This window comes from Scyliorhinus torazame, chromosome 27 (genome assembly GCF_047496885.1).
Source record: "Scyliorhinus torazame isolate Kashiwa2021f chromosome 27, sScyTor2.1, whole genome shotgun sequence".
In the NCBI taxonomy this organism is placed as follows: Eukaryota; Metazoa; Chordata; class Chondrichthyes; order Carcharhiniformes; family Scyliorhinidae; genus Scyliorhinus; species Scyliorhinus torazame.
This window is the reverse complement of record NC_092733.1, coordinates 15,732,102-15,757,332: the sequence shown is the minus strand read 5'-3', so window position 1 is coordinate 15,757,332 and position 25,231 is coordinate 15,732,102. Positions and strand designations below refer to the sequence as shown.

Here is a 25,231-nt window from a genome sequence, read left to right as displayed (position 1 = left end):
GCTTTAACGCACAATTTAACCAGGACAGGCAGGCAGAGCCTTGGTTTAAGCAGTTCAGCTGAAGGTTTGCAATTGCGATGATGCAACAGCACAGCAGTAGCACCCTGAAGTGTCAGTCCAGATTATGCTCACGAAGACCTGCAACCCCCAAGTAACTTTTGTCACGTCACAGGTCTCCAGCTTCACAGCAGAGACCTCGATATCTGGAATGTTCAACACCAAAATCTGTACAAATTTAAAAGTTAATGCTAAATTGCAGATTCTGTGGGTAAAATAATAATAATCGCTCATTGTCACAAAGTAGGCTTCAATGAAGTTACTGTGAAAAGCCTAGTCACCACATTCCGGTGCCTGGTCGGGGAGGCTGGTACGGGAATTGAACCCCTGCTGCTGCCTTGTTCTGCATTACAAGCCAGCTATTTAGCCCAGTGTGCTAAACCAGCCCCTTGTGTGGGAGCTGTAAATGAAACCTGTAAAAATGTAACCTGCATTGATTAACCCCATGCAAAATCTCACATTTGGATCATAAAATATTAAATTTTTCTCTTTAAACATTCTCAAATGCTCGTGTATAGAATCAGAGAGCATGACAATGAAGAGGAGTCACGTTTTGCACATCAGAACTAATCTTGCATGCTAACTATAGAATCATAGATAAGTTACGGTGCAGAAAGAGGCCATTCAGCCTATTGGGTCGGTGCAGTCAGAAAAAGAGTGTTCATTTTAATCCCAAGTTCCAGCCTGTAGTCCATAGCCCTGCACGTTACAGCACTTCAGATGCAGATCCAGGTACCTTTTAAATGAGTTGAGCGTTTCATCCTCACCCACCAACTTAGGCAGTGAATTTCAGACGCCCACCACCCTCGTGGTAATAAAAGGTTTTCCCCATGTCCCCTCTAATCCTCCTACCAATTACCCCTGGGTAATCGACCCCTCAGCTAGGGGAAACAGCTCTTTCCTGCCTACCTTATCTCAGCCCTGTCTAATTTTATCCACCTAAATCGGGTCGCCCCTTTTTAAAATTAATCTTCCTTTTCAAGAAACAATTACATTCATTATCAAATTACTTTTTTAAAAGTGATATATTCAGAACGACTACCAAACAAACTTTCTTAACATACTGCAGATGCTGAGGACAAAACAGAAAACTGCAGCCCCTGTGAAATAGGGCAATGTTGGGAGCAATTGACTTTAGTCAGAACTGGAATATATTATGGTGGGAGGCCCAGGTCAAAGTTGAGAGCAATGGAAAAAAGATATGGGTGGACTGAGGGGAAAATTTAAATTATATTAGGTGCAGACTCAAAAGTGCAGTTGAGACGACAACCAGATCTTATTGAATGACACAGCAGGCTCGAAGGGCTGAATGGTCTACTCCTGCTCCTGTTGCCATGTCGCTAAGATCAGATAAACAAGAAAGTAAAAAAATAAGCTGTAAAGTGATTAGCAGAGAGAGGAAGGTATTCTTGGTAACAGGATCATAATAGAGGCAGGAGAAATTGACAGAAGAATCATAGAATTTACAGTGCAGGAGGCCATTCAGTCCATCGACTGCACCGGCCCTTAAGCCCACACCTCCCCCTATCCTCGGAACCCAGTAACCCCACCTAACCTTTTTGGACACTAAGGGCAATTTAGCACAGCCAATCCACCTAGCCTGCACACCTGTGGTAGGAAACCGCAGGAAACCCCCGCACACACGGGGAGAACGTGCGGACTCTGCACAGACAGTGACCTAAGCCGGGAATCGAACCTGGGACCCTGGAGCTGTGAAGCAAGTGCTAACCACTGTGCTACCATGTCGCCCAGCTGAATGCAGAGACTGGTAACGGAGGACTGTTGGACCTCATCACAATGCGTGGAGGTGAGAGAGGGTGGAAGGATAGACTGTCGAGTGTCTCGATGGGCAGAGAGCCCTCAATTGAGGGAAAAGTCAGAAATTTCAGTTCTACCATGGAAGGGAGAAACTGGGAAAAGGGAACTGAGTTTTTACAGGAAGTGGTGTGTGTGGGAAGTATAATCCAGATAGGTGTGGGAAGTGGTGGGCCTATAACGAGACAGTATATCCCCAGAGGTAAAAGCAAAATACTGCGGATGCTGGAGATCAGCAGTAAAAACAACATGCCGGAAAAGCTCAGCAGGTCTAGCAGCATTGTGGAGAGAGAGAAACAAGAGACTTATTGAGTGGAACAAGAACAACCATATTAGACTTGAATTGTTCTCTCTCTCCCAACAGATGCTGCCAGATGTGCTGAGCCCATGAATGACTCTTCTGCCTCGCAATCAAAGAAAAGTACAGCACGTGCCGATGCCGATCATGATAACCTGCCTAAAAAAAAAAATCTTCTGCCTTACTCGGTCCCTCTATTTCCCCATAATTCATGTACCCATCCAGATGAGTAAATGCTGCTAATGTGCCTGCTTCCACACCCACTGGCAGCACGTTCCAGGCCCCCACCACTCTCTACCTGAAATACCTACCCCACATATCCCTTAAACACTTCCCCTCTCATCTTGAACCTGTGCCCCTTGAAATTAACACCTGCACCCTTGGTGAAAGCCTCTGACAATGCACCCTGTATATGCCTCTCATCATTTTGTAGACTTCTATCAGGTATCCCCTCAGCCTCCATCTTTCCAGTGAAAACAATCCACGTTTATTCAACCTCCCCTCATAGTCTTTGCCTTGACCACTCAGAGAAAAAAAATCAAGGTCGACACGCAGCACCGAGGGAGCGCCGCGCCATCAGCGACGCAAAGGATCGCCGCGGCCACTAATCTGAAATGCCGGAAACCTATCGCCGGCATGTTCTGGCCAATATTTATCCTTCAATCGACGTCACTTCAGAAAGCGCAAGATTGACTGGATCGCTCTCGCATCGCCGGAGCTTGCTGTGCGTCAATAGGCTGCCGGCGTTTTCCGTGGCCAGCGACGACACTTCGCGGAGGAACTACTCCATTGGCTGTAATGCACTTTGGGATTTCGAGGTCGCGAGAGGCGCTACATAAATGCACGTCCTTGCTTTCTTCGTCCTGGGGTGCGGATGTCCTCCACTCTGCTCTGAATCCCTCGTTTTCCAGGCTGTTTATACCATGCAGCTGGCCGGCCGGTCACTGAGTTTTCACTCCAATCCTTCTGCAACTGGTAACCTGCTCCCTCGGTCAGGTTTTCCAGGAAGGGGATTTGGGGGGGGGGGGGGTGAGGGGCTGGGATTTGGGGGGGGGGTGGTGAGGGGATGGGATTGGGGGGGGGGGTGGTGAGGGGATGGGATTGGGGGGGGGGTGAGGGGATGGGATTGGGGGGGGGGTGAGGGGATGGGATTGGGGGGGGGTGAGGGGATGGGATTGGGGGGGGTGAGGGGATGGGATTGGGGGGGGAAGGGGATGGAGGGGATGGGATGGGGGGGGGAGGAGGGGATGGTGGGGAGGAGGGGATGGTGGGGGGGGGGAGGGGATGGGGGGGAGGGGATGGGGGAGGAGGGGATTGGGGGGGAGGGGGAGGAGGGGATGGGGAGGGAGGAGGGGATGGGGGGGAAAGGAGGGGATGGGGGGGGAAAGGAGGGGATGGGGGGGGAAAGGAGGGGATGGGGGGGGAAAGGAGGGGATGGGGGGGGAAAGGAGGGGATGGGGGGGGAAAGGAGGGGATGGGGGGGGAAGAGGGGATGGGGGGGGGAAAGGAGGGGATGGGGGGGGAAGAGGGGATGGGGGGGGAAGAGGGGATGGGGGGGGAAGAGGGGATGGGGGGGGAAGAGGGGATGGGGGGGGAAGAGGGGATGGGGGGGGAAGAGGGGATGGGGGGGGAAGAGGGGATGGGGGGGGAAGAGGGGATGGGGGGGGAAGAGGGGATGGGGGGGGAAGAGGGGATGGGGGGGGAAGAGGGGATGGGGGGGGAAGAGGGGATGGGGGGGGAAGAGGGGATGGGGGGGGGAAGAGGGGATGGGGGGGGAAGAGGGGATGGGGGGGGAAGAGGGGATGGGGGGGGAAGAGGGGATGGGGGGGGAAGAGGGGATGGGGGGGGAAGAGGGGATGGGGGGGAAGAGGGGATGGGGGGGAAGAGGGGATGGGGGGGAAGAGGGGATGGGGGGGGAAGAGGGGATGGGGGGGGAAGAGGGGATGGGGGGGGAAGAGGGGATGGGGGGGGAAGAGGGGATGGGGGGGGAAGAGGGGATGGGGGGGGAAGAGGGGATGGGGGGGGAAGAGGGGATGGGGGGGGAAGAGGGATGGGGGGGGAAGAGGGGATGGGGGGGGAAGAGGGGATGGGGGGGGAAGAGGGGATGGGGGGGGAAGAGGGGATGGGGGGGGAAGAGGGGATGGGGGGGGAAGAGGGGATGGGGGGGGAAGAGGGGATGGGGGGGGAAGAGGGGATGGGGGGGGAAGAGGGGATGGGGGGGGAAGAGGGGATGGGGGGGGAAGAGGGGATGGGGGGGGAAGAGGGGATGGGGGGGGAAGAGGGGATGGGGGGGGAAGAGGGGATGGGGGGGGAAGAGGGGATGGGGGGGGAAGAGGGGATGGGGGGGGAAGAGGGGATGGGGGGGGAAGAGGGGATGGGGGGGGAAGAGGGGATGGGGGGGGAAGAGGGGATGGGGGGGAAGAGGGGATGGGGGGGGAAGAGGGGATGGGGGGGGAAGAGGGGATGGGGGGGGAAGAGGGGATGGGGGGGGAAGAGGGGATGGGGGGGGAAGAGGGGATGGGGGGGGAAGAGGGGATGGGGGGGAAGAGGGGATGGGGGGGAAGAGGGGATGGGGGGGAAGAGGGGATGGGGGGGGAAGAGGGGATGGGGGGGGAAGAGGGGGATGGGGGGGGGAAGAGGGGATGGGGGGGGAAGAGGGGATGGGGGGGGAAGAGGGGATGGGGGGGAGAGGGGTGGGGGGGAAGAGGGATGGGGGGGGAAGAGGGGATGGGGGGGGAAGAGGGATGGGGGGGAAGAGGGGATGGGGGGGGAAGAGGGGATGGGGGGGGAAGAGGGGATGGGGGGGGAAGAGGGGATGGGGGGGGAAGAGGGGATGGGGGGGAAGAGGGGATGGGGGGGAAGAGGGGATGGGGGGGAAGAGGGATGGGGGGGGAAGAGGGGATGGGGGGGGAGAGGGGATGGGGGGGGAAGGGGATGGGGGGGGAAGGGGATGGGGGGGGGAAGGGGATGGGGGGGGGGAAGGGGATGGGGGGGGGGAAGGGGATGGGGGGGGGGAAGGGGATGGGGGGGGGGAAGGGGATGGGGGGGGGGAAGGGGATGGGGGGGGGGGAAGGGGATGGGGGGGGGGGAAGGGGATGGGGGGGGGGGAAGGGGGATGGGGGGGGAAGAGGGGATGGGGGGGGAAGAGGGGATGGGGGGGGAAGAGGGGATGGGGGGGGGAAGAGGGGATGGGGGGGGAAGAGGGGATGGGGGGGAAGAGGGGATGGGGGGGGAAGAGGGGATGGGGGGGAAGAGGGGATGGGGGGGGAAGAGGGGATGGGGGGGGAAGAGGGGATGGGGGGGGAAGAGGGGATGGGGGGGGAAGGGGATGGGGGGGGAAGGGGATGGGGGGGGGAAGGGGATGGGGGGGGGGAAGGGGATGGGGGGGGGAAGGGGATGGGGGGGGGAAGGGGATGGGGGGGGAAGGGGATGGGGGGGGGGAAGGGGATGGGGGGGGGAAGGGGATGGGGGGGGGGAAGGGGATGGGGGGGGGGAAGGGGATGGGGGGGGGGAAGGGGATGGGGGGGGGGGGAAGGGATGGGGGGGGGGGAAGGGGATGGGGGGGGGGAAGGGGATGGGGGGGGGGAAGGGGATGGGGGGGGGGGAAGGGGATGGGGGGGGGGAAGGGGATGGGGGGGGGGGAAGGGGATGGGGGGGGGGGGAAGGGGATGGGGGGGGGGAAGGGGATGGGGGGGGGGAAGGGGATGGGGGGGGGGAAGGGGATGGGGGAAGGGGATGGGGGGGGGAAGGGGATGGGGGGGGGAAGGGGATGGGGGGGGGGGAAGGGGATGGGGGGGGGAAGGGGATGGGGGGGGGAAGGGGATGGGGGGGGGAAGGGGATGGGGGGGGGGAAGGGGATGGGGGGGGGGAAGGGGATGGGGGGGGGGAAGGGGATGGGGGGGGGGAAGGGGATGGGGGGGGGAAGGGGATGGGGGGGGGAAGGGGATGGGGGGGGAAGGGATGGGGGGGGAAGGGGATGGGGGGGGAAGGGGATGGGGGGGGAAGGGGATGGGGGGGGAAGGGGATGGGGGGGGGGAGGGGATGGGGGGGGGGAAGGGGATGGGGGGGGGGAAGGGGATGGGGGGGGGAAGGGGATGGGGGGGGAAGGGGATGGGGGGGGGAAGGGGGATGGGGGGGGGGGAAGGGGATGGGGGGGGAGGGGAAGGGATGGGGGGGGGAAAGGGGATTGGGGGGGAAAGGGGATTGGGGGGGAAGGGGATTGGGGGGGGGGAAGGGGATTGGGGGGGGGGGAAGGGGATTGGGGGGGGAAGGGGATTGGGGGGGGGGAAGGGGATTGGGGGGGGGGAAGGGGATTGGGGGGGGGGGAAGGGGATTGGGGGGGGGAAGGGGATTGGGGGGGGGGAAGGGGATTGGGGGGGGAAGGGGATTGGGGGGGAGGGGATGGGGGGGAAGGGGAAGGGGGGGGGAAGGGGATGGGGGGGGGAGAGGGGATGGGGGGGGAAGGGGATGGGGGGGGGAAGGGGATGGGGGGGGGAAGGGATGGGGGGGGGAAGGGGATGGGGGGGGAAGGGATGGGGGGGGAAGGGGATGGGGGGGGAAGGGGATGGCGGGGAAGGGGATGGCGGGGGAAGGGGATGGCGGGGGAAGGGGATGGGGGGGGGGGGGGAGGGGATGGGGGGAGGGGATGGGATGGGGGGGGGGGAGGGGATGGGATGGGGGGAGGGGGGGATGGGGGGGAAAGGGGATGGGGGGGGGGAAAAGGGGATGGGGGGGGGAGGAAAGGGGATGGGGGGGGGGGAAAAGGGGATGGGGGGGGGGGAAAAGGGGATGGGGGGGGCGGGAAAAGGGATGGGGGGGGGGAAAAGGGGATGGGGGGCGGGAAGGGAGGTTGTTGGGGGAGGGGAGGGGATGGGGGGGGGGGGGGGGGAGGGGATGGGGGGGGGGGGGAGGGGATGCCACCTGGAAAAAAACATCACCTCAGGGTGGCCCGGCCACCTCTGGGCTTTTTCTTTTGGCTCCCATTGAGCTGAGGCTCGGTGGCTGCCTCTTTAAAGAGTAAAGGTCGGGGGGGGGGGGGGCAAGAGAACCGCTTGTAAATCTCACCCAGAGCAAGAGGCTGTCGCACAGTTCAGCTTTATCCAAACTCATCCTTGTTTTTTTTTTTCCAAGGGGGGGTATTTAAACGACGACACTACCGAATTCTCCTCCGTGTCAGCCCCTCTCTCTCTCTCTCTCTCTTATCCCTCACGCTTCGCCTTATCCCGACCTCAACGGCTTCCGTACTAACCGCCAACAACACCCCGTAAAGGCGCCTGCGTCGATCTAGCAGCCACACCCCTCCTCATAATGCGCATGCGTCGATCTAAGCCACGCCCCTGCCCTGAGGCAGCCTCTCTCCGCCCCCCCGCTCATGCGCCGACGTCAATCTACCAGTCAAACTCGCGTCAGCCCAACAGCCACACTCCCGCCTAATGCGCCTGCGTCGATCTAGCGGCCTCCTCCCCCTCCCCGCTAATGCGCCTACGTCTACCGACCAACAAACCCCTGCCTAATGCGCCTGCGTCTCCCCTCCACCCAACCCCCAACCGCCGAATACGCTTGTGCCAGCACCCTCCCCGAATGCGCCTGCGTCAACCCGCCAGCACATCCCTCCCCGAATGCGCCTGCGTCAACCCGCCAGCACATCCCTCCCCGAATGCGCATGCGTCAACCGGCCAGCAACCCCCCCGGCGAATGCGCCTGCGTCAACACACCGGCACCCTCCCCGTGCGCCTGCGTCAACCCGCCGGCACCTCCCCATGCGCCTGCGCCGACCCCCACTTTTAGTCGCCCTCGCCGATCGCCTGCTCTGAATTATTGTGTTGGGGGTAGCTGAGTAGCGGCGGCCTTGCTGGTTCTCCACTTGAGGAAGAGCGAAATAACTTGATAACAATTTAAAAAACCTTCCCTTATGTTTGAGGGGGATGAAGAGGGCGATGGGGATGCTGAATTGGAGCTAGTTTAACCCAGAGCTGCCCAGGTAAGATGCTTCCAGAAACCTCAACACTTATTATTGTCCCCTCCTCAAAAACACTGCTGACACTTTCACCACAGCCCAAGGATGCTTCACCCTGCAGCATTTCTCTGCAAATGTGCCTCCAACCCCGCTTTTAAACAAATGGCCTCCTTTAAATTTCAGGGTCTGGTTTTCCACTCTTTAAAAACAAACAGCAATACTCCTTTTGTCCAAAGTGCAGTCTGAGGGAGGCTAACATGATTGTCCTGAGACCCCCTGGTGTCTCCTCTCTTACCCCCATCAACTTTCTCAATTCTTTCATTCCTCTGATCTGGTACTGAAGCACCTGCCAACTCCCCCCATTTTCATAATGCAAAGTGAAATCTATATCTCTTTATCTGTGAGATTGATGAACGCATGGTGACGTATTATGGGTGGGATTCTCTGTTGGTTGACGCTCAAATCGGGAAACGTGGTTGTGTGGAGAATAGGTTCCAATGTCAAAATTGTGGTGGGTGCAGATTTGATGCCAAATCGCAATTCTCCGTCACCTCGACAGCGACGTCAATGTGGCAGGAATGCACTTACAGTAAACACTGCATATCATTAGTGGGCTCGACCCGGTATTCCCCGGGGCATCCGTGATTCTACGCCTCTGAAGGGCCGAGTTCCCGATGGCGGAGTTCACTTGTGCTTTTAAAAATCGTGAAACCAGCGTCATGGCTGCTGAGGGAGAGAGAAGGGGTACGGAAAGTGTCCAACATGACCATAGTTGTCTGACAGCTGTGTTTTTGGCTGGGGGGCTTCTGCCAGAGCCGGGGGAGTAGAGGGAGGTGTTAGAAGGTGGGCTGTGGGGTCAGAATGGACGGGCACAGAACACCATTATTGCAGCCGGAAAGGCAGCCATGCAGCTGTGCACGCTGCTGACTGCCCACTGCGAACTTAGGGCCACGAGTCATGTAGGTGTCTCCCCAGGCCACCCCCCTAGGTGCCTCTGTCCCAGCTGACCCATCAGCTGTATGGGCGCACTCCAGCACAACCAATGCAATCTTGTTGGCATGGATGAGTATGTGGGGATTGTAATGTGTATGTGCAGCTGCAGCTTGTCAGCCTCCTGAGTGTCAATCATTGAACCGGTGAATTGCGCACCGTTTTTCATTGGAATCGATTGTGTTCCATGTGGAGCCGGTGCTAACCCATCCACAGTCGCTGAAGAGGTCCAGGTGCAGCGCCAGTTTTGCTCTCGTGAAACTCCACAAATCCTGCCCCGGAGTCAACACTTAGTCTCAGGAACGGAGAATTTATAATAATCTTTATTGTCACATGCAGGCTTACATTGACACTGCAATGAAGTTACTGTGAAAAGCCCCTAGTCACCACACTCTTGGCACCTGTTTGGGTACACAGAAGGAGAATTCAGAATGTCCAAATTACCTAACAGCATGTCTTTCGGGACTTGTGGGTGGTGTCATGTGAGAGTATCTTTAAGAAATGGGTGTTTAAGAAATGTACCTTTTTAAGAAATGGGTGTTTTTCAGTGATGTCAGAGTGGGGTGGAGCTGGGTGGTCTGTCAGCTTTTTACTTTCATTTTAGGCTGTTTGCTGCAGGGTGTGTTTTAGTTTCGTTTTCAGAGCTGGATAGCTGCAATCACAGCCAGATGGGTTATTAGTCTCTCTGTAATCTAAAGAATGTAAATCAATCCTTTGGTGATTTAAAACTACTAACTGCTCTCAATAGTGACTTTAACCTGATGTGCTTCTGTTAAAAGTTCTTTTTTTGGGTGTTAAAAGGACATCTTAAGGATTACTTAGTGTTGTATTCTTTGGGGGTTGTATTTGAATTGATGGTTGCTAAGATGTTCACTATGTTTTAAAAACGTTAACTTGAGTTCATAGAATAAACATTGTTTTGCTTTAAAAAAAACCTGCTGTACCACACCTGTAGAGTGGGCCGTGTGCTCCCCATCCCACAATCTATTAAAAGTTGTGGGTCAGGTGAACTCCCATGATACTTTGGGGTTCTCTAAACCCTGGCCCATAACAGTGGAAACTGGAGGAAACCCTCACAGAAACTGGGAGAACGTGCAGACTCCACGCAGACAGTGACCCAAGATGGGAATCGCACCCGGGACCCTGGCGCTGTGAAGCCATAGTCCTAACCACTATGCTACCGTGCCCTATATGTCACATATTTGTCCAATTGCAAATTATTTTTTAATCATAGTGTCAGGAATGTGTTCTTTCTCCACCTAAATATAAACCGTGATAATGCGACCAACCGGTAACAGTAGCCAAATGCATGTATAGGTCTGAAGTCACCTTCACGCAGTGATCAATACTTCCAAGTAGTTAGTAGTGCTGATAGCTTTAGAATCATTTAAGAACTGGTTGCATGTTGTGATGGGTGATTTGAGCATCTTTCCCACTGGTCTTTCTTCACTGTATGTATCTTGTGATCTCTTCCCCATAACAATGTTTCCTTGTTTTAACTTGTCAGAATATTTATACAAAGATCTCATGAATGATTTAATCACAGAATAGTTAGGGGACAAAAAGAGGCCATTTGGCCTATTGGTTCTTTAATTAAATACACCGTAGGCCCAGGACTCACCATGATTTTTAAAAATACATTTAGAGTACCCAATTATTTTTTCCAATTAAGGAGCAATTTAGCATGGCCAATCCCACTAGTCTGCATATCTTTGGGTGCGAGACCCATACAGACACGGAGAGAATGTGCAAACTCCACATGGACAGGGGGCCGGGATCAAAGCCGGGTCCGTGGCGCTGTGAGGCAACAATGCTAACCACTGCGCCACCGTGCCGCCTAGGTCTCATCATGGTGAGTGTCTTTTATTTCCATTTTTCTCTCTACCTCTCCTCCTAAAATTGCCAATTCTGAGATATAGGTTTTCCACTTCTGAGATACAGGGTGCCAACTACCCTACAGTGCCAAAGTCAAACTGTCCTAGATGGGTCCTTATTCATGAGTCACAGAAAACTAGCATGTAGGTGCGGCAGATAATAAGAAAGTGAATGGAATGTTGGCATTTATAACTAAAGGAATAGAGCATAAAGGTAAGGAAGTGTTGTTGCAACTATACAATACATTGGTGAGACCGCACCTGGATATTGTGCATAGTTTTGGTCCCCTTATTTGAGGATAGATGTAGTGGCATTGGAGGCAGTTCAGAGGAGGTTCATTGGGCTGATTGAAGAGATGAGAGGTTTGTTGTATGAGGAGAGATTGAACAGTTTAGGCCGATACTCTAGAGTTTAGAAGAATGAAGGGAGTTCAAATTGAGGTATATAAGATGATGAAAGGTATGAATGAAGTAGACGTGGAGCAGATGCTTCCCGTTGTGGGGCATTTTAGAACGAGAGGCCATAATCTCAGAATAAGCGGTAACAAATTTAAAACCGAGTTGAGCAGAAACTGCTTCTCCCAAAGGGTTGTGAATCTGACGAATTCGCTTCCCCAGAGTGCAGTGGATGCTGGGACAGTGAGTCAATTTAAGGAGGAGTTAGACAGATTTTAATTGGTAATTGGTTGAAGGGTTATGGAGAACGGGCAGGACGCTGGAGTTGAGGCTTGCATCTGACCTGGAGCCCCGAATTTATAACCATTTTCCAATAAATTTCCTTGTCAAATGGTAATTCAAGTCTGTGACATCCAATGCGATGTTTCCCCCCAGTAACATTGCCTGACTGTTGCTGAATACTCATCCATATTCTTGTTGCTGCTAAATGCGATTATTCCACTGCACTTCTGGCTGCTCCCTCTGCTGCCCAAATCCTATCTCTCTCCAATTCCTCTTCACCCACCACCCCGTGGCTCACTGACGTACATTAACCTCTGGTCAAAAATTGTGTTGATCTTAAAATTCTCATCCTTGTTTTTGAATCCTTCTATTGCCTTGCCCCTCTATATCTTTGTAACCTCTTACAGTCCTCTGACGTCTCTGCGTTCTGCTGGTTCTAGTTGCATAAACATCCCTGATTTTAGTAGCTCCAGCATGGGCGGCAGTACCTTCGGCTGTCAAGTCCTCGCACTCTTCCACTCTCTCCACCTCCTTTAGGGCGGTCCTGAAAACCTACCTCCGACCACGCTTTGACCCTGACACCTCCTTGTGTGCCTTCAAGTCAAGTGTTAGTTGGTGAGGCTCCTGTGTAGAGCCTGCGTCGTTTTACTATGTTAAAAGCGCACTATATATGCAAGTTCTTGATGTAGTTGTCGTTCTCAAGAAAAATCTTGCATTCATACCACACTTCATAACCTCAGGACGTCCCAAAGATCTTCACAAAACCAGTGTAGGAGCTCCTTGAAGTGTAGCTCCAGTATATCACCCGAAGGCTGTGACCTGAGCAGGATTTCCCCCTCTTGCAGACCTAACATATCGATGTATAACGTGATTGTTTTGATTTCAAATGCTTTATTTTAACATGGAGAAGCTTGTGTTGTGAGAGGTAATATTTAAGAGCTTTTCTTTGTAGAGACAGGATTATCCCCGAAGAACTATGAATGAACTGTCTTCGAATGGACATCCTTTTCTTTGTGGTAAGACTCCAAAAATCTCTAACAGCTGTAGTCCGTGTTTCAAATAAGCGAAAGCATAGAAATAGCTGATTCTATTTTGGTGCCAGGTGTAGAACTTGTGATTTTCTTTTCTCTACGAATGTTAACGGATTACCCGCAAGTGCAGAAATTGACAAAAGACCGCAGTAGTTACCCAAAGGAATTCATGCTCATGTCAAAGAATGTTTTTATTCGTGAACAAATACAGAATTCTTGAGAATCTAGGTTCGCGGTGCACATTTTGCTTGACACTTAAAATGGTGGAAGTAATTTTTTCTTTCTTGAAAATTGGTGATGGACACCAAACCTTGCCTGATGAATGGAACGACAAAAGAGGTTGAGGGGTGACCTCATAGAAGTCTACAAAACTAGGAGGGGCATGGACAGAGTGGAAAGGCAGAAGCTTTTTCCCAGGGTGGAAGAGTCAATTACTAGGGGACATAGATTTAAGGTGCGAGGGACAGATTTAAGGTGCGAGGGACAAGGTTTAGAGGAGATGTGCGAGGCACGTCTTTTACACGAGGGTGGTGGGTGCCTGGAACTCGCTGCTGGAGGAGGTGGTGGAAGTAGGTACGATATGAAGTTTAAGGGACGTCTTGATGAATAGGATGGAAATAGAGGGATACGGGCCATGGAAGTGTAGAAGGTTTTGGGTTAGACGGGCAGCATGGTCGGCGCAGCTTGGAGGGCCGAAGGGCCTGTTCCTGTGTTGTATTTTTCTTTGTTCTTTGAATGTGACCATATATGAAAAATATTTGAAGTAATAATGAACCTTTGGCCCCAGCCAGCTGATTTGGAGCTAGGAAAAGAACAATAAAAATGACGTGTACCATTCTATGAGCATAGATTAGAAAGAATAGTAACAATATGTGACAAGCAAAATATACAAAAATTTGGAGCTGCTGATTTAAATTTTCATGCACTTTTTATAAAAGGATGGATAGTAATTTTTATTATTGTCACAAGTCGGCTTAGATTAACACTGCAATGAAGTTACTGTGAAAATCCTCTAGTCGCCACACTCCTTGGCCACGGGAAGCATCACAGTCGAACCCAATCATGTCCTGTCCGGGTACACCTGAGGAGGAATTTGGAATGTCCAATTCACACGTTAGCACATCTTTCGGGCCTGGTGGGAGGAAACCGGAGCACCCGGAGGAAACCCACACAGACACTGGGAGAACGTGCAGACTCCGCACAGACAGTGACCCAAGCCAGGAATTGAACACGGGTCCCTGGCACTGTGAAGCAACAGTGCTAACCACTGTGTTACCGTGCTGCCCTATATTTGTGCCACTTGGTATTTAAGTAATTTTATTCGGTGCTCCTCCAGTTGAAGATCCCCTGTTCAGTTTTTTTTGCTGGCGGCAGCACAGTGACACAGTGGATAGCACTGCTGTCTCACGGCACCGAGTCCCAAGTTCAATCCCAGCTCTGGGTCACTGTCCATGTGAAGTTTAGCACATTCTCCCCGTGTTTGCGTGGGTTTCGCCCCTACAATCCAAAGATGTGCAGGGTAGGTGGATTGGCCGCACTAAATTGCCCCTTAATTGGAAAAAATGAATTGGGCACCCTAAATTTATTTTTTAAAAGTTTATTTGCTGGCATCGACTGAGATGTGACAATTGTTCCAGGCACCCGTTGGGAAGTGGGAAAGGCAACCGGGGTTCCCACTCCGCAGATTGCTGCAAGGTGATGCCTGCTCGAAGTGCGGATGTGTGTGTTTGGAGGTCGACTGTGATGCCCTCTCAGTCAAATAGCCTGCTGACACTCACTGTCTCATGACTTTGGTGAATGGCCATTTGGGTGTTGGAAGAAAGATGTTACCATTGGGATTTTACCCCAGTTAGAACCATAAAATGGTTACAGCACAGAAGAAGGCCATTTGTGTCTGTGCTGGTTCCTGGAGAGTATTGTGGGAAAGAATATCGAGCAGGAGGAAGAGGACCTCCTGGTAATTATATGTTGCAGTGTTTTGAAAACTAGATAATTGGATTATATCAAGAAACTGCACAGACATGGGATTCCACTAATGGAGGAAATGTGTTGGAAACTAGACAACCATTTCAAATAAACTAATGGAGAATAAAGGTTGGTAGTGAGCCACAAACCTGTGACAATAAAGATTATTATTATTATAAGTCGGCTTACATTAACACTGCAATGAAGTTACTGTGAAAATCCCCTAGTCGCCACACTCCGGTGCCTGTTCGGGTACACCGAGGGAGAATTCAGAATGTCCAATTCATCTCACAAGCATGTCTTTCTGGACTTGTGGGAGGAAACGGAGCACCCGGAGGAAACCCACGCAGACACTGGGAGAACGTGCAGACTCCGCACAGACAGTGACTACTTGTGGAATTTGATATCTTAACGCATGAGATCAGTGATAGAAATCACTGGGTTTAATTACCTGTCAATTTATCCATCTGCTTTTCATAACTAATAAAATAGTTTAGGCTTATTATAGAGGCACTAAATTTTATTCAGCCATTCAGATTCTTCTGCCCTTTTGTTGCCTAGCTGCGGCACATGATACACCTAGGTCAGAGGTGGGTACAGGGCCTGAGGTTTGGGAGCAGTAGAAATTGATAGCTTGTGGGAGATGATGCTGAATGGCACATGTGTTTTTAAACTTTGTCCCCTCGCTTTTCTCGCTGCCTTTTCTGCAGGTGATGACTCCTGCTGGGGTATGGCTCCACAACTGCCTGTGGCTCTTCAGTGCTTCACCCAAGGTACAGAACACCAGACAGGACTGGACATGATTGGGTTCGACTGTGATGCTTCCCGTGGCCAAGCGGGCTGCTGGCTGCCTGGGCTCACAATGAAGAATTGGTAGCTGTTTGGGTGGAGTATTGGAGAACTACTAGCAACCATAGAACCATACCCAGCAAGAGCTGGGGAAGTTAGGGGGGGCAGAGGCACTATTTTTTAAAGAAATATGCCATGTGTTTTAGTGGGCAGGGAGTTCAGGGGAACGTTCAGTAAGATTTGGGTTTCAGGGTACAACCAGATCGGAATCAGAATTCTATATACTCTGATGAATTATTATAATTTTGCGATGTATTCTTAAAGTAGAAGATTTGCCATCCGGAACCATTTTGCAAATGGGGGATTGCAAAGATTTAGAAACCTTTTTGCCATTTTGTTTCTCCCCATCTTTCCCTTGTTTAAGTGATTGGTGGTGACAACCAATTCCTGGTGGCATCATCAGAACTGCCGCTTTTATTTACACCGCAAAGGTGCAAAATTAATATAGAGTGCCAAATCTTCCAGTAATCCTTTGCAGTTGGCCTTGGCAACTGCTTTAAGGCTGCTCATCCAATGACATCAATCCTTTTACCGCTTTTAAAGCAAAAGGACACCATCCGGACCACTGTTCAATCAGTAGTGAGAATCGATCAGGGGTGCCTCGCAGTAAGCTCTGCTATGGCCTCAAAAACTGAGAGCATTTTTCCTTTGGGAATTTGACAATCGTGTTCAAAGAGTTGTGAATTTTGTCTTGCATGTTTGTAGACTGGGATCACCTCAGGAGAACTATGACCGAGCTGTCTTTGAAAGGTCTTCCAATTCTGCATGGTAAGTTGTTTCCATGTCGATGGTATTTAACTCACAAAGCTATCGATAGTCATTGTAAGAATGTGAACACTTTTCAATCTATGATGTTGCGACTTGGCACTTTGAGATCAGTGCGTAGTACGGCCATCTTACTATTCTGACCTCATATAATCCCCATTCTTACTCAGTCCAAAGGGCTAACCCTGCTAAGTAGGATTGCCAACTGTGATTAAATTAAATGTATTCCTGGAGATTTCAGTGCATAAATTTTCCCCACACCCGCCACTGTTCAGCTGACACACCCATCCTTGTGACAAACTACCAGTTGGAAAGCAAAAAGACTCATTACACAATTGGGGGATGTCAAACAGGGAAAGGGAAAAGATCAAACCGAGTAGGTGGGAGGGGGGGGGATATCTTGAATACCCCGCTGATATTTCCTCCACGATTTCACACACCAGCGTCCTCTGGGGACTAAGTGATCTTCAATTCCTGGAGACTCCAGGCCAATTGTGGAAGGTTGGCAACCCTCCCTCAGAGCCTATTGCGATGTAAAGTGCATACTATTTTACGCAACTACAGATAACCCTAACCCTAGTAATTAACTAAAAATCTGACCTCCGCATGCACTTGTGTCAGTGTCCAAGTGCTTTGTAAACCACTGTTCGGCTTCTTTGAAAGGACATCCCCTATTAGTCCCACTCCCCTGCGCTTTCCCCATAGCACCAATGTGTATTTTCTCATTTTAGCTACATACCCAGCGTCTCTTTTAAGACGGTCCTTAAAACCTACCTCTTTGACCAAGCTTTTTGTCACCTGTCTTAAATGTTCGATTTGCTTGATCCTGTTTTTTTGCTGCAACCTCCCTCACTTCAATCTTTCCTCTCTCCTTGTTGGTCCTTTGGGAACAAGTATGAGCTGACACCCGTGTCAACTTTGCTTCCTGTCATTCCAGAGTACCCTTGATTTTAAAAAGAAAGATATATTGCTCGGCAGCTAAGATTTTCAATTGGTGTCTGTAAACTTGCCAAAGCTTTCACTAGCTGAAAACGTTTTCGTTTTTTTCATTTTCTTCCCGCTCTGCTCTTGAAAGTTCCAGCTCTTGCTTGTGCCTCAGTGCTGTTTACTTTCCATTACTTCGCCCGCCTGGCCATTCTTTGTGATAACCATGTGTGCTGACTGGCTGTCTGACCAAAGGCACATCACAGCTCAGTCTGAGCCTTGATTGCCCCAATTGCCCATTACTCATGAATCATAATCGGGAGTGAAAACCTTGACTAAATTTTTTTTAAAACCAGACACCGAGATCAGAGGGGCTGTTTAACACCGGGCTAAATCGCTGGCTTTGAAAGCAGACCAAGGCAGGCCAGCAGCACGGTTCAATTCCCGTAACAGCCTCCCTGAACAGGCGCTGGAATGTGGCGACTAGGGGCTTTTCACAGTAACTTCATTGAAGCCTACTTGTGACAATAAGCGATTTTCATTTCATTTCATTTCAATTAAAAGAATTCTCTCTCTCTCGGCTGTGGACGCCTCTTGTCCACTGTAGCACCCAGCTGAGATCTGCCAACTGAACACTGGCCGAGGCTCCAACACTGGTCCTTTCAGTCTGGGTAGATTATTAACACACTCGGCGGTCCCTTTGCTTACTGAGGATATTGGAGGAAGCCATTGAACTGAAATCTTAAGTAGACAAATATAATCCTGAAAAGGAAAATAAACTGCGCCCTTTTTGTGTAGGTATGGTAGTTGTGTAGCAAAGAACTGGAACAGGCCTCAAACGCTCATTCATCAGGAAGATAGAGGAGTCAAGGGATTGAAGTTGGGGAGTAAACATCAAGTTGCTACACACATTGCTTTTGAGCTTGAAGCTGGAAAGTAAGTCAGCTCATTGTTAACTGGAACTTTCCAGCCCTGCTTGCTTTGCATTGCTTTAATAAATATCAGCACATATTTTTGTGCCTCCCACTCCTTTCTAAAACCCATTGTATTTCTTTGTACGTAGCCTGCCTATATGAAGGGAGAGGGGAGGAAATTACATCTTGCTGAATCAGTGTAAGTGCTGCTGTCAGAGTCTGGAACCTGTTCTGAAAGAGGAGATGGAGGTCTTCAACCTGAGATTTATTTTTAAATTAGTGGTTCTGGAGGCACTAGTTTTGGTATGTAAGGAGCTTGGCTGTGGCACAAATTGGCCAATGCGGCTTTGGCCACAAAACAAATTGGATGGTGTGGGAAAGTAGAGTATGCAGAATGAAAGGGCGGCACGGTGGCGCAGTGCTTACCACTGCTGCCTCACTGCGCCGAGGACCCGGGTTCGATCCTGGCCCTGAGTCACTCAGTGTGGAGTTTGCACCTTCTTCCCGTGTCTGCGTGGGTCTCATCCCCACAACCCAAAAAGATGTGCAGGGTATGTGGATTGGCCACGCTAAATTGCCCCTTAATTGGGGGAAAAAAAAGAATTGGGTACTCTAAATTTATTTTCTTTTAAAAAGTATGAAGAATGAAAGTAGCAATGAACGGCAGATCCTCCTAGAGTCAAATATTAGGTTAACTTACAATCAAAGTTTAGACAAGGAGTTCCGTGCTGTATCCTACGCTAGATCCCTGCTAATGTTAAGGCGGTGTCTTGAGAATGTGCTGCCATTGACTTGCTTCACTTTTTCCTCCACGAGTCTCCAGTGGTCCAACAGAATAAGATCTTACTACACATCAGTAGCATGGACCTCACACCCTGTGCTGCAAGATTGTGTGCTGCATATTCCAATGTGCTGTACAGGCTATCAAATAGAATCACTATGATTATTTCCTGTAGACCCTGAACCAGGAAAAAGCAACTTGAGCTGCTGCATAAACACAAGCATGATGCCAAATCGCTGCAAACTATAGCAGCAAAAAAAAAGTTAAAAATGCACGGTAGCACAGTGGGTAGCACTGTTGCTTCACAGCGCCAGGGTCCCAGGTTCGATTCCCGGCTTGGGTCACTGTCTGTGCGGAGTCTGCACGTTCTCCCTGTGTCTGCGTGGGTTTCCTCGGGGTGCTCTGGTTTCCTCCCACAGTCCAAAGATGTGCAGGTTGATGGACTGGTCATGCTAAATTACCCTTCAGTGTCCGTTAAAGGTTGGGTGGGGTTACGGGGATAGGGTGGAGGTGTGGGCTTAAGTAGGGAGCTCTTTCCAAGGGCCGATGCAGACTTGATGGGCCGAGTGGCCTCCTTCTGCACTGTAAATTCTATGATTCATAGCAGTTTGAGCAGCATCCAAAGATGTGCAGGTTAGGTGAATTGGCTACAGTAAATTGCCCTTTAGTGCCCAAAGATGTGCAGGTCAGGTGGATTGACCACGCTAAATTACCCCTCAGTGTCCAACGATGTGCAGGTTGGTGGGGTTATGGGGATAGGGTGGGCGGAGAGAGCCTAGATAGGATACTCTTTCGGAGGGTTGGTGGAGCCTCAATGGGCGGAACGGTCTCCTTGTGCCCTGTAGTGCATATCAAGTGAAAGGAGATCTAACAGTTATTTGAAAGATTCAGAGGTTTGATTAAAGTATCAAGGAAAAGGTACCATTTGAGGAGGTAATGAGGGCATTAAGTTAAGATTATCGCCAACAGAATGACAGGAGTGTTCAAGTACATCTTGTTGCCGTGGTTAATAACCATGGAATGTCCTTCTGCAAACTGTAGCAGCGGCATGATAGCTCTTTAAAAGGGAAGTAGATAACTTTGGAAATGTTTTTAAAGGGTTTGAGGAAAGCGAAGTGAAATTAGATGAACTGGCTAACTTGGAGAGCTGGCACAGGTGTTTGAGACAAAAATGGCCTTTTAGTTTTGCTTTGGTTCGAAGTGTTTTCACTCGCATGCTGTTCAGTGTTTTGAGCATTACTGACCATTTGCAATTTTTATTTCCTCTTTTTCCTATTTGTTTTCTTCTTTGATATTTTTAATGTGGATTCTTTAAAGTAACGTTAAAAAAAAAAAACGCCTGTATTTGTGATCGCTTCCAGCATGTCCTCTTTTTCATTTCGAGACCAACGCCATTTAAAAAGCGTTATGCTTTACTTTCAAAATCTTTTCAATTTGCTCCTGCACTGAGAGGATTGGCTGGCCATCATTACTGACTCCTGCTGAGACCGGGGGCTGAACTGGTGTCCGGGGAAAAATAGCCAAACTCGTTCAGAGATGAAAGCAAAATACTGCAGATACCGGAACTCTGGAATAAAAACCAGAGGATGCTGAAAAATCTCAGCAGGTCCGGCAGCATCTGTGTAGAGAACAACAAGAGTTGACGTTTCAAGCCTGAATGATGATTCTTCAGAGCTGAGTTTAGAGATAGTAGTTTTGACTGTACGCGTGATAATTCGGCTTCCCTGTACCACTGGGGTCAGTAATCCTCTCCAGTCTGTTTCCCTGATGTTCAGACAAGTGCCATTAGATGAGCAACAACAGAATGTGGAAATAATTTGCTCGCTTCAACTTTGTCTTGCCATTTTTGCTCTGTTTGAGCATTTTCTGCATCATCCATTGCCTCCATTAAGACCTCCTAGCTGCGAGGGCATACATGTCTCCGGTGTCTGCTAAAGCTACTCTTAAACAGGCCAGTAGGAGGTTCATTCAAGCAGCTTCCCTCCCTTACATACATGCACGTCCACATTTTACCACATCCTCTTTTGAGCAAACACTAGCCTCTCCTTGTCACATTCCAACACTGATGCCCTTGATAAAAATGACAAACGGAGGAGTTATGGACATGTTGACGCACTCTGCTAATTTAAGATCTGTCTAGCAACTCTCTTCAACTGCATAATGCATCTCCACCTTTCCACTGCAGTCTTGTCTTTTTTGTTTTGGCCTATCTTCGCACCCATATTTTATTTTTAACCCTTTTGGGGAATGGTGGGGTGAAATGGTGGAAGGATTCCCGTGCTGATCATCAGTCCGTTGAATCGTGTCCACGGCCAACAAGCCCTAGCCTTGGAATCGATGGCGGAGCTTCTGGTCCAGCGGTAGGGATGCTACTACAACGCCACCAGGTCCGGTCTTGATAATATGGGTGCTATTAATCTCTCATTAAATTCACTTTTTGAAAAATCTGTTGTCAGATAATTTGTGTTTAAACCAACAAAAAGAGCCACGATTTGAAAACATATCCGTAGAATATCAATGTTGGTCTCAAATCTGGGTAATGTCGCAGTTCTAAATGCTCTCAGCTGTGTCTATCTGTTTTTTAAAGATCCAGTGATTGGCGAGCTGTTAGCTGAGAAACAGGCCGTGGACTCCAAGAAAGAGGAGAAACTGAGGAAGAACCGGGAAGCCATGAAAAAGCACCGGGAAGATGAGACGGCGGAGCAGAGGGAAGACCGACTGCGCAAAAACAGGGAGGCAATGAGAGTCCGCCGTCAGATGGAGTCCGAGGAGCAGCGGGACGACAGACTGCGCAAGAACCGCGAGGCCATGAAGCGGTTCCGCGAAAGGGAAACCGAAGCGCAGAGGGACGAACGTTTGCGCAGAAACAGAGAATCCATTAAAAGCCGGCGGCAGCTGGAATCGCAGGAGCAGCGGGAGGAGAGACTGCGGAAAAATTGGGAATCGACCAAAGTCCGCCGGCAGGAGGAATCCGAGGAGGAGCGGGAGCAAAGGTTGCGCAGAAACTGGGACGGCATCAAAAGGCGCCGCGAGCAGGAGACCGAGGAGCAGCGGCAGAAACGTCTGCGGAAAAACTGGGAAGGCATCAAGAATCGGCGGCAGCAGAAGAACGAGGGCGAGAAGGAAGACATGTTGTGTAGGATTTGGGAAGCCATGAGGCAGTTTACCCAGCAGGAAATGCAGGAGGACAGAGACAAGAGGTGTAATTTGCTTTTCGACAGGGGACTGATGGAAGGAACACAAGAGGGGAAAGATGAACGGTTGCAGGACAGGGAGCCGCCACGGTGCTCTTTCCAACAAGAAATGGATCAGAGGAAATGAAGGGAAAGATGCGAGAGAATTTTGATAACTGCAATGCTTCAATGCCATGGTTCCTCCAGCATCCCCTAAAATTGAAGCTTTTGACCAATTGTACACTCACGTTTTAGCTTATTCAACAATGCTGGTTACTAGGAAACAATATCATGCCAGAGAATGTATCAAGTCACGCAGGCGGTGGATGAAATCAACTTAATTCACGGTGGTCAGTGATTCACTAAACTTAAAATATATGGTTATCGAGGGAACACGTGGTGGCCACTGCACGTGCTATTATTCTGATATACAAGCAGCATTGTTGTTTTCTTGGTCAGTTGCAACTGGATGATTCCTTTCTACAGAAAGAAATGGAAGAAATGTTTCATGATATTGTACATTATAGATGATTTGTGTCGTTCATAGACATTGTGGTTCATTTCCGTTCTAATGCAATTGTGTTCATTCTGGAAGAAATCCGTTGCGTTTATTCGAGGCCGGGTTAAGATTTTTGATAAGGCAGGGGAGTTCAGGTTCATAGGGACTGACTGGGAGAGTGGGGTGGAGTGGTGTCCACGATCAAACCAGCCCCATGATTTTATCGACTGGCGGAGCAGACTCGAAGGGCCGAATGCCTACTACTGCTCCTAAGTCCTGCTGTCCAGCGATTGGGTTTGCTGTGTAGACAGAACCATTAGCCAGACAGGTGCAATTCGATAAGTGAAGTAAATGGAATAAATTGATTCGGGACCAGAAGCTCTGCTGCTAAATATCAGCGATGAAATTGCATTAATTTAATTGTCAGCCCCTATCTTAAGGTTGCCAGTAACTCTTTTGAAGGGTGTGGAGGTTGCAACCAAGGCTAGCTGTGTCCCTAGAATGGTTCGCACTGAAAGCTCTGCTATGTTTGTTCCTAGCAGTTGTTTCTACTGTATGTTTTTTTTTTTAAAAATCCATCTCTTTCACAGCAAAGTTTCTGATGTACATGTTATTGTGGAGAGACATTGCCTCCATTTTTACTGAAAATGTCACTATCCACCATGTCTTTTAATCGGGTAACAATTCCCATTTAGACGCAAGATCTGGTCATGAATGCTGAGGCTCCTTCACAAATGCAAAATTTGAGTTTCCTCTTCTGTGTAAAGGTTCGGCCGGGGCTGGGAGACACACACCCTGATTTTTAGCGGGAATCTTTGGGCTGGAATCCTGTGCTGTATTTGCTCTTGTCCTTTGGTGAGCAAATGAAAGTAGAGTTTTAATTTTAATTTCGATGAAAGTCACGAATTATGGTGTTCTCAAGTTCATTGTGGATCCACATTGCAATGCTCTTTGTAATAAAATGCTTGCATATTCTATAAATTCAATTGATTAACTTAACAGAAGGAATAAGCATTGTATCGTGTCTTGAGGTTGCCCGAGAGGCACTTTACAACCAGGGAATGATTTGAAGTGTAGTCATTGTAATTATGTAGGCATATGTGGGAACCAGTTTGTAGATAAACCACAAATAAATAAACTCACTAGGTAAAGTGTCTTTTGGGGTGGTTAGCTGAAGGAGAAATATTGGCTAGGATAGCATCACTGTTTTGTTCCTTTGGGATCCATCCAAAAAGACATTCAGGGTTTTGGCTCATTTGAAGAAACAATGCACAAGGAAGCAAGTAGTTGAAATTCCAAACTAGCATTGTTTCTTGTATAGGCAAACAAGAGAGATGTGTTTTGATGTTGTTCTGCATTTGGAAGGAATCCAAGTATGCATGCATGTATGATATATAATGTCTCTATTTTGTTTAAAACTGTAAGAGGTAAAATTCTAACCAGTGGCCTGAATTGTAGAGTGTCAGTGAAGCTGCCAACGTTCATTGGCATTATTCCTCTGAAATTGGTAGCAACTTCAGGAATTCGCGCGTGCGCAGTTAAATGTGAAAATCCAGAAGTTGCTGTCAGTGATTCTCCTCTTGGGGTGTGCTGTTGAACACACCCCGTAATTCAAACATGTAGAAATCACTGAACTGACAAAAACTTGCCCTGTTACAGTATTCATCTCTGTAAAAACCCTTGGAAAAGGTTGTACCTTGTTGAATGAGGTGCAATCGGATCTTAATGATGTACGAACCTAATCATTATTGAACAGCATAATTTTGTATTTGCGGAATGTTAAGTTTCTCCATTTCAGTAATTCAGGTTTTAAAGTTTTTGGTCCTTCAGTTTTTACCTTAATCCCATGTGTGTATGTCAGAATTTATTTTGCTCTGAGATTTAAATTTTGCAAGTGGAAAAAAAAAATCAGTGCATTTTACTCCCTGATTTGCTGCCTGTGAGAATACTTTGGTGTGATTGGCTGCTTGGCCGGTTCCATTACATCATTGTTGCTGGACCCCAGGCCTAGGTAAGTTGCTCTTTCAGAGGGCCGATGTAGACCCGATGGGCTGAATGACCACCGACTGCACTGTAAGGATTCTATGGAGTGGGAAGGTCAGCACCACACCACAGAACAATGGAGGTGGAATCAGCGATGTACTTTCTTGTCCAAGCCTGTTTTGTGAGATTGCATTCTGTGAAAGCAACCTTTTTGGGCAATTCCTGCCACACTGTTGCGACCATTGAGAGCCTCATTCCAAAAATGGGTAACCACTGCGTTTTCTTCAAAAAAAGCTGTGATGATGGAAGGAGAGCTGGCGGTTTTGCTTATCTGCCAGATTCAAACTTGCTTTCTGGTTGATAACTCCGAAAGACTGGGAAAAAAATTAACTACTTTTGGGTCACATCTGTATTTTTTTCCCCCATCATTTGCAATCGATAATTAAAGTTTCTTCATGGAGACCTGTTGGGGGACGTAGAGGTGGGATTGGACTGGCTCGCTTTTTCTCGACCAGCATGAACATGATGGGCTGAATGCTCTTCTTGCGTGTCGTAAATCTTTCCCAGCTTCACATCAGGCCGAGTAGGGCATGGCATCGTCCTGTAGCTTCTCACTTCAGTTTAACGCACAGCAGTTGTCAGATTTGAGCTGTACTTAAACTGGGTACACTAGGGACAG

General features: G+C 50.0%; 2 protein-coding genes across 6 annotated transcripts in view; one reads left to right on the top strand and one right to left on the bottom strand.

Moving 5' to 3' along the window:
• The window catches only part of hook2 (hook microtubule-tethering protein 2), a 75,360-nt gene extending 67,848 nt beyond the window's left edge, over positions 1 to 7,512 (bottom strand). Inside the window, exon 1 of one of the 4 annotated variants that reach the window (XM_072490997.1) lies at positions 7,235 to 7,512. In XM_072490997.1, coding sequence (XP_072347098.1) covers positions 7,235 to 7,279 — 45 coding nt within the window. In that variant the 5' untranslated portion in view covers positions 7,280 to 7,512. Of the gene's footprint in view, positions 1 to 793; positions 1,058 to 7,234 lie in introns of those variants that run through there. The other 3 variants (XM_072490996.1, XM_072490999.1, XM_072490998.1) reach the window with 3 other exon arrangements.
• Positions 7,513 to 7,879: 367 nt separating this feature from the next.
• LOC140403236 (uncharacterized) lies at positions 7,880 to 24,411 on the top strand. Of its 2 annotated transcripts, XM_072491000.1 has the most exons (5): positions 7,880 to 8,150; positions 12,621 to 12,684; positions 15,375 to 15,437; positions 16,219 to 16,281; positions 21,485 to 24,411. In XM_072491000.1, the coding sequence occupies exons 2-5, from the start codon at positions 12,645 to 12,647 to the stop codon at positions 22,216 to 22,218; spliced, it is 900 nt and encodes a 299-aa protein (XP_072347101.1). In that variant the 5' UTR covers positions 7,880 to 8,150; positions 12,621 to 12,644; the 3' UTR covers positions 22,219 to 24,411. The 2 variants fall into 2 exon arrangements, with proteins under 2 accessions (XP_072347101.1, XP_072347102.1); XM_072491001.1 differs by lacking the exon at positions 15,375 to 15,437 and having other exon boundaries at positions 7,882 to 8,150.
• Positions 24,412 to 25,231: the final 820 nt, after the last annotated feature.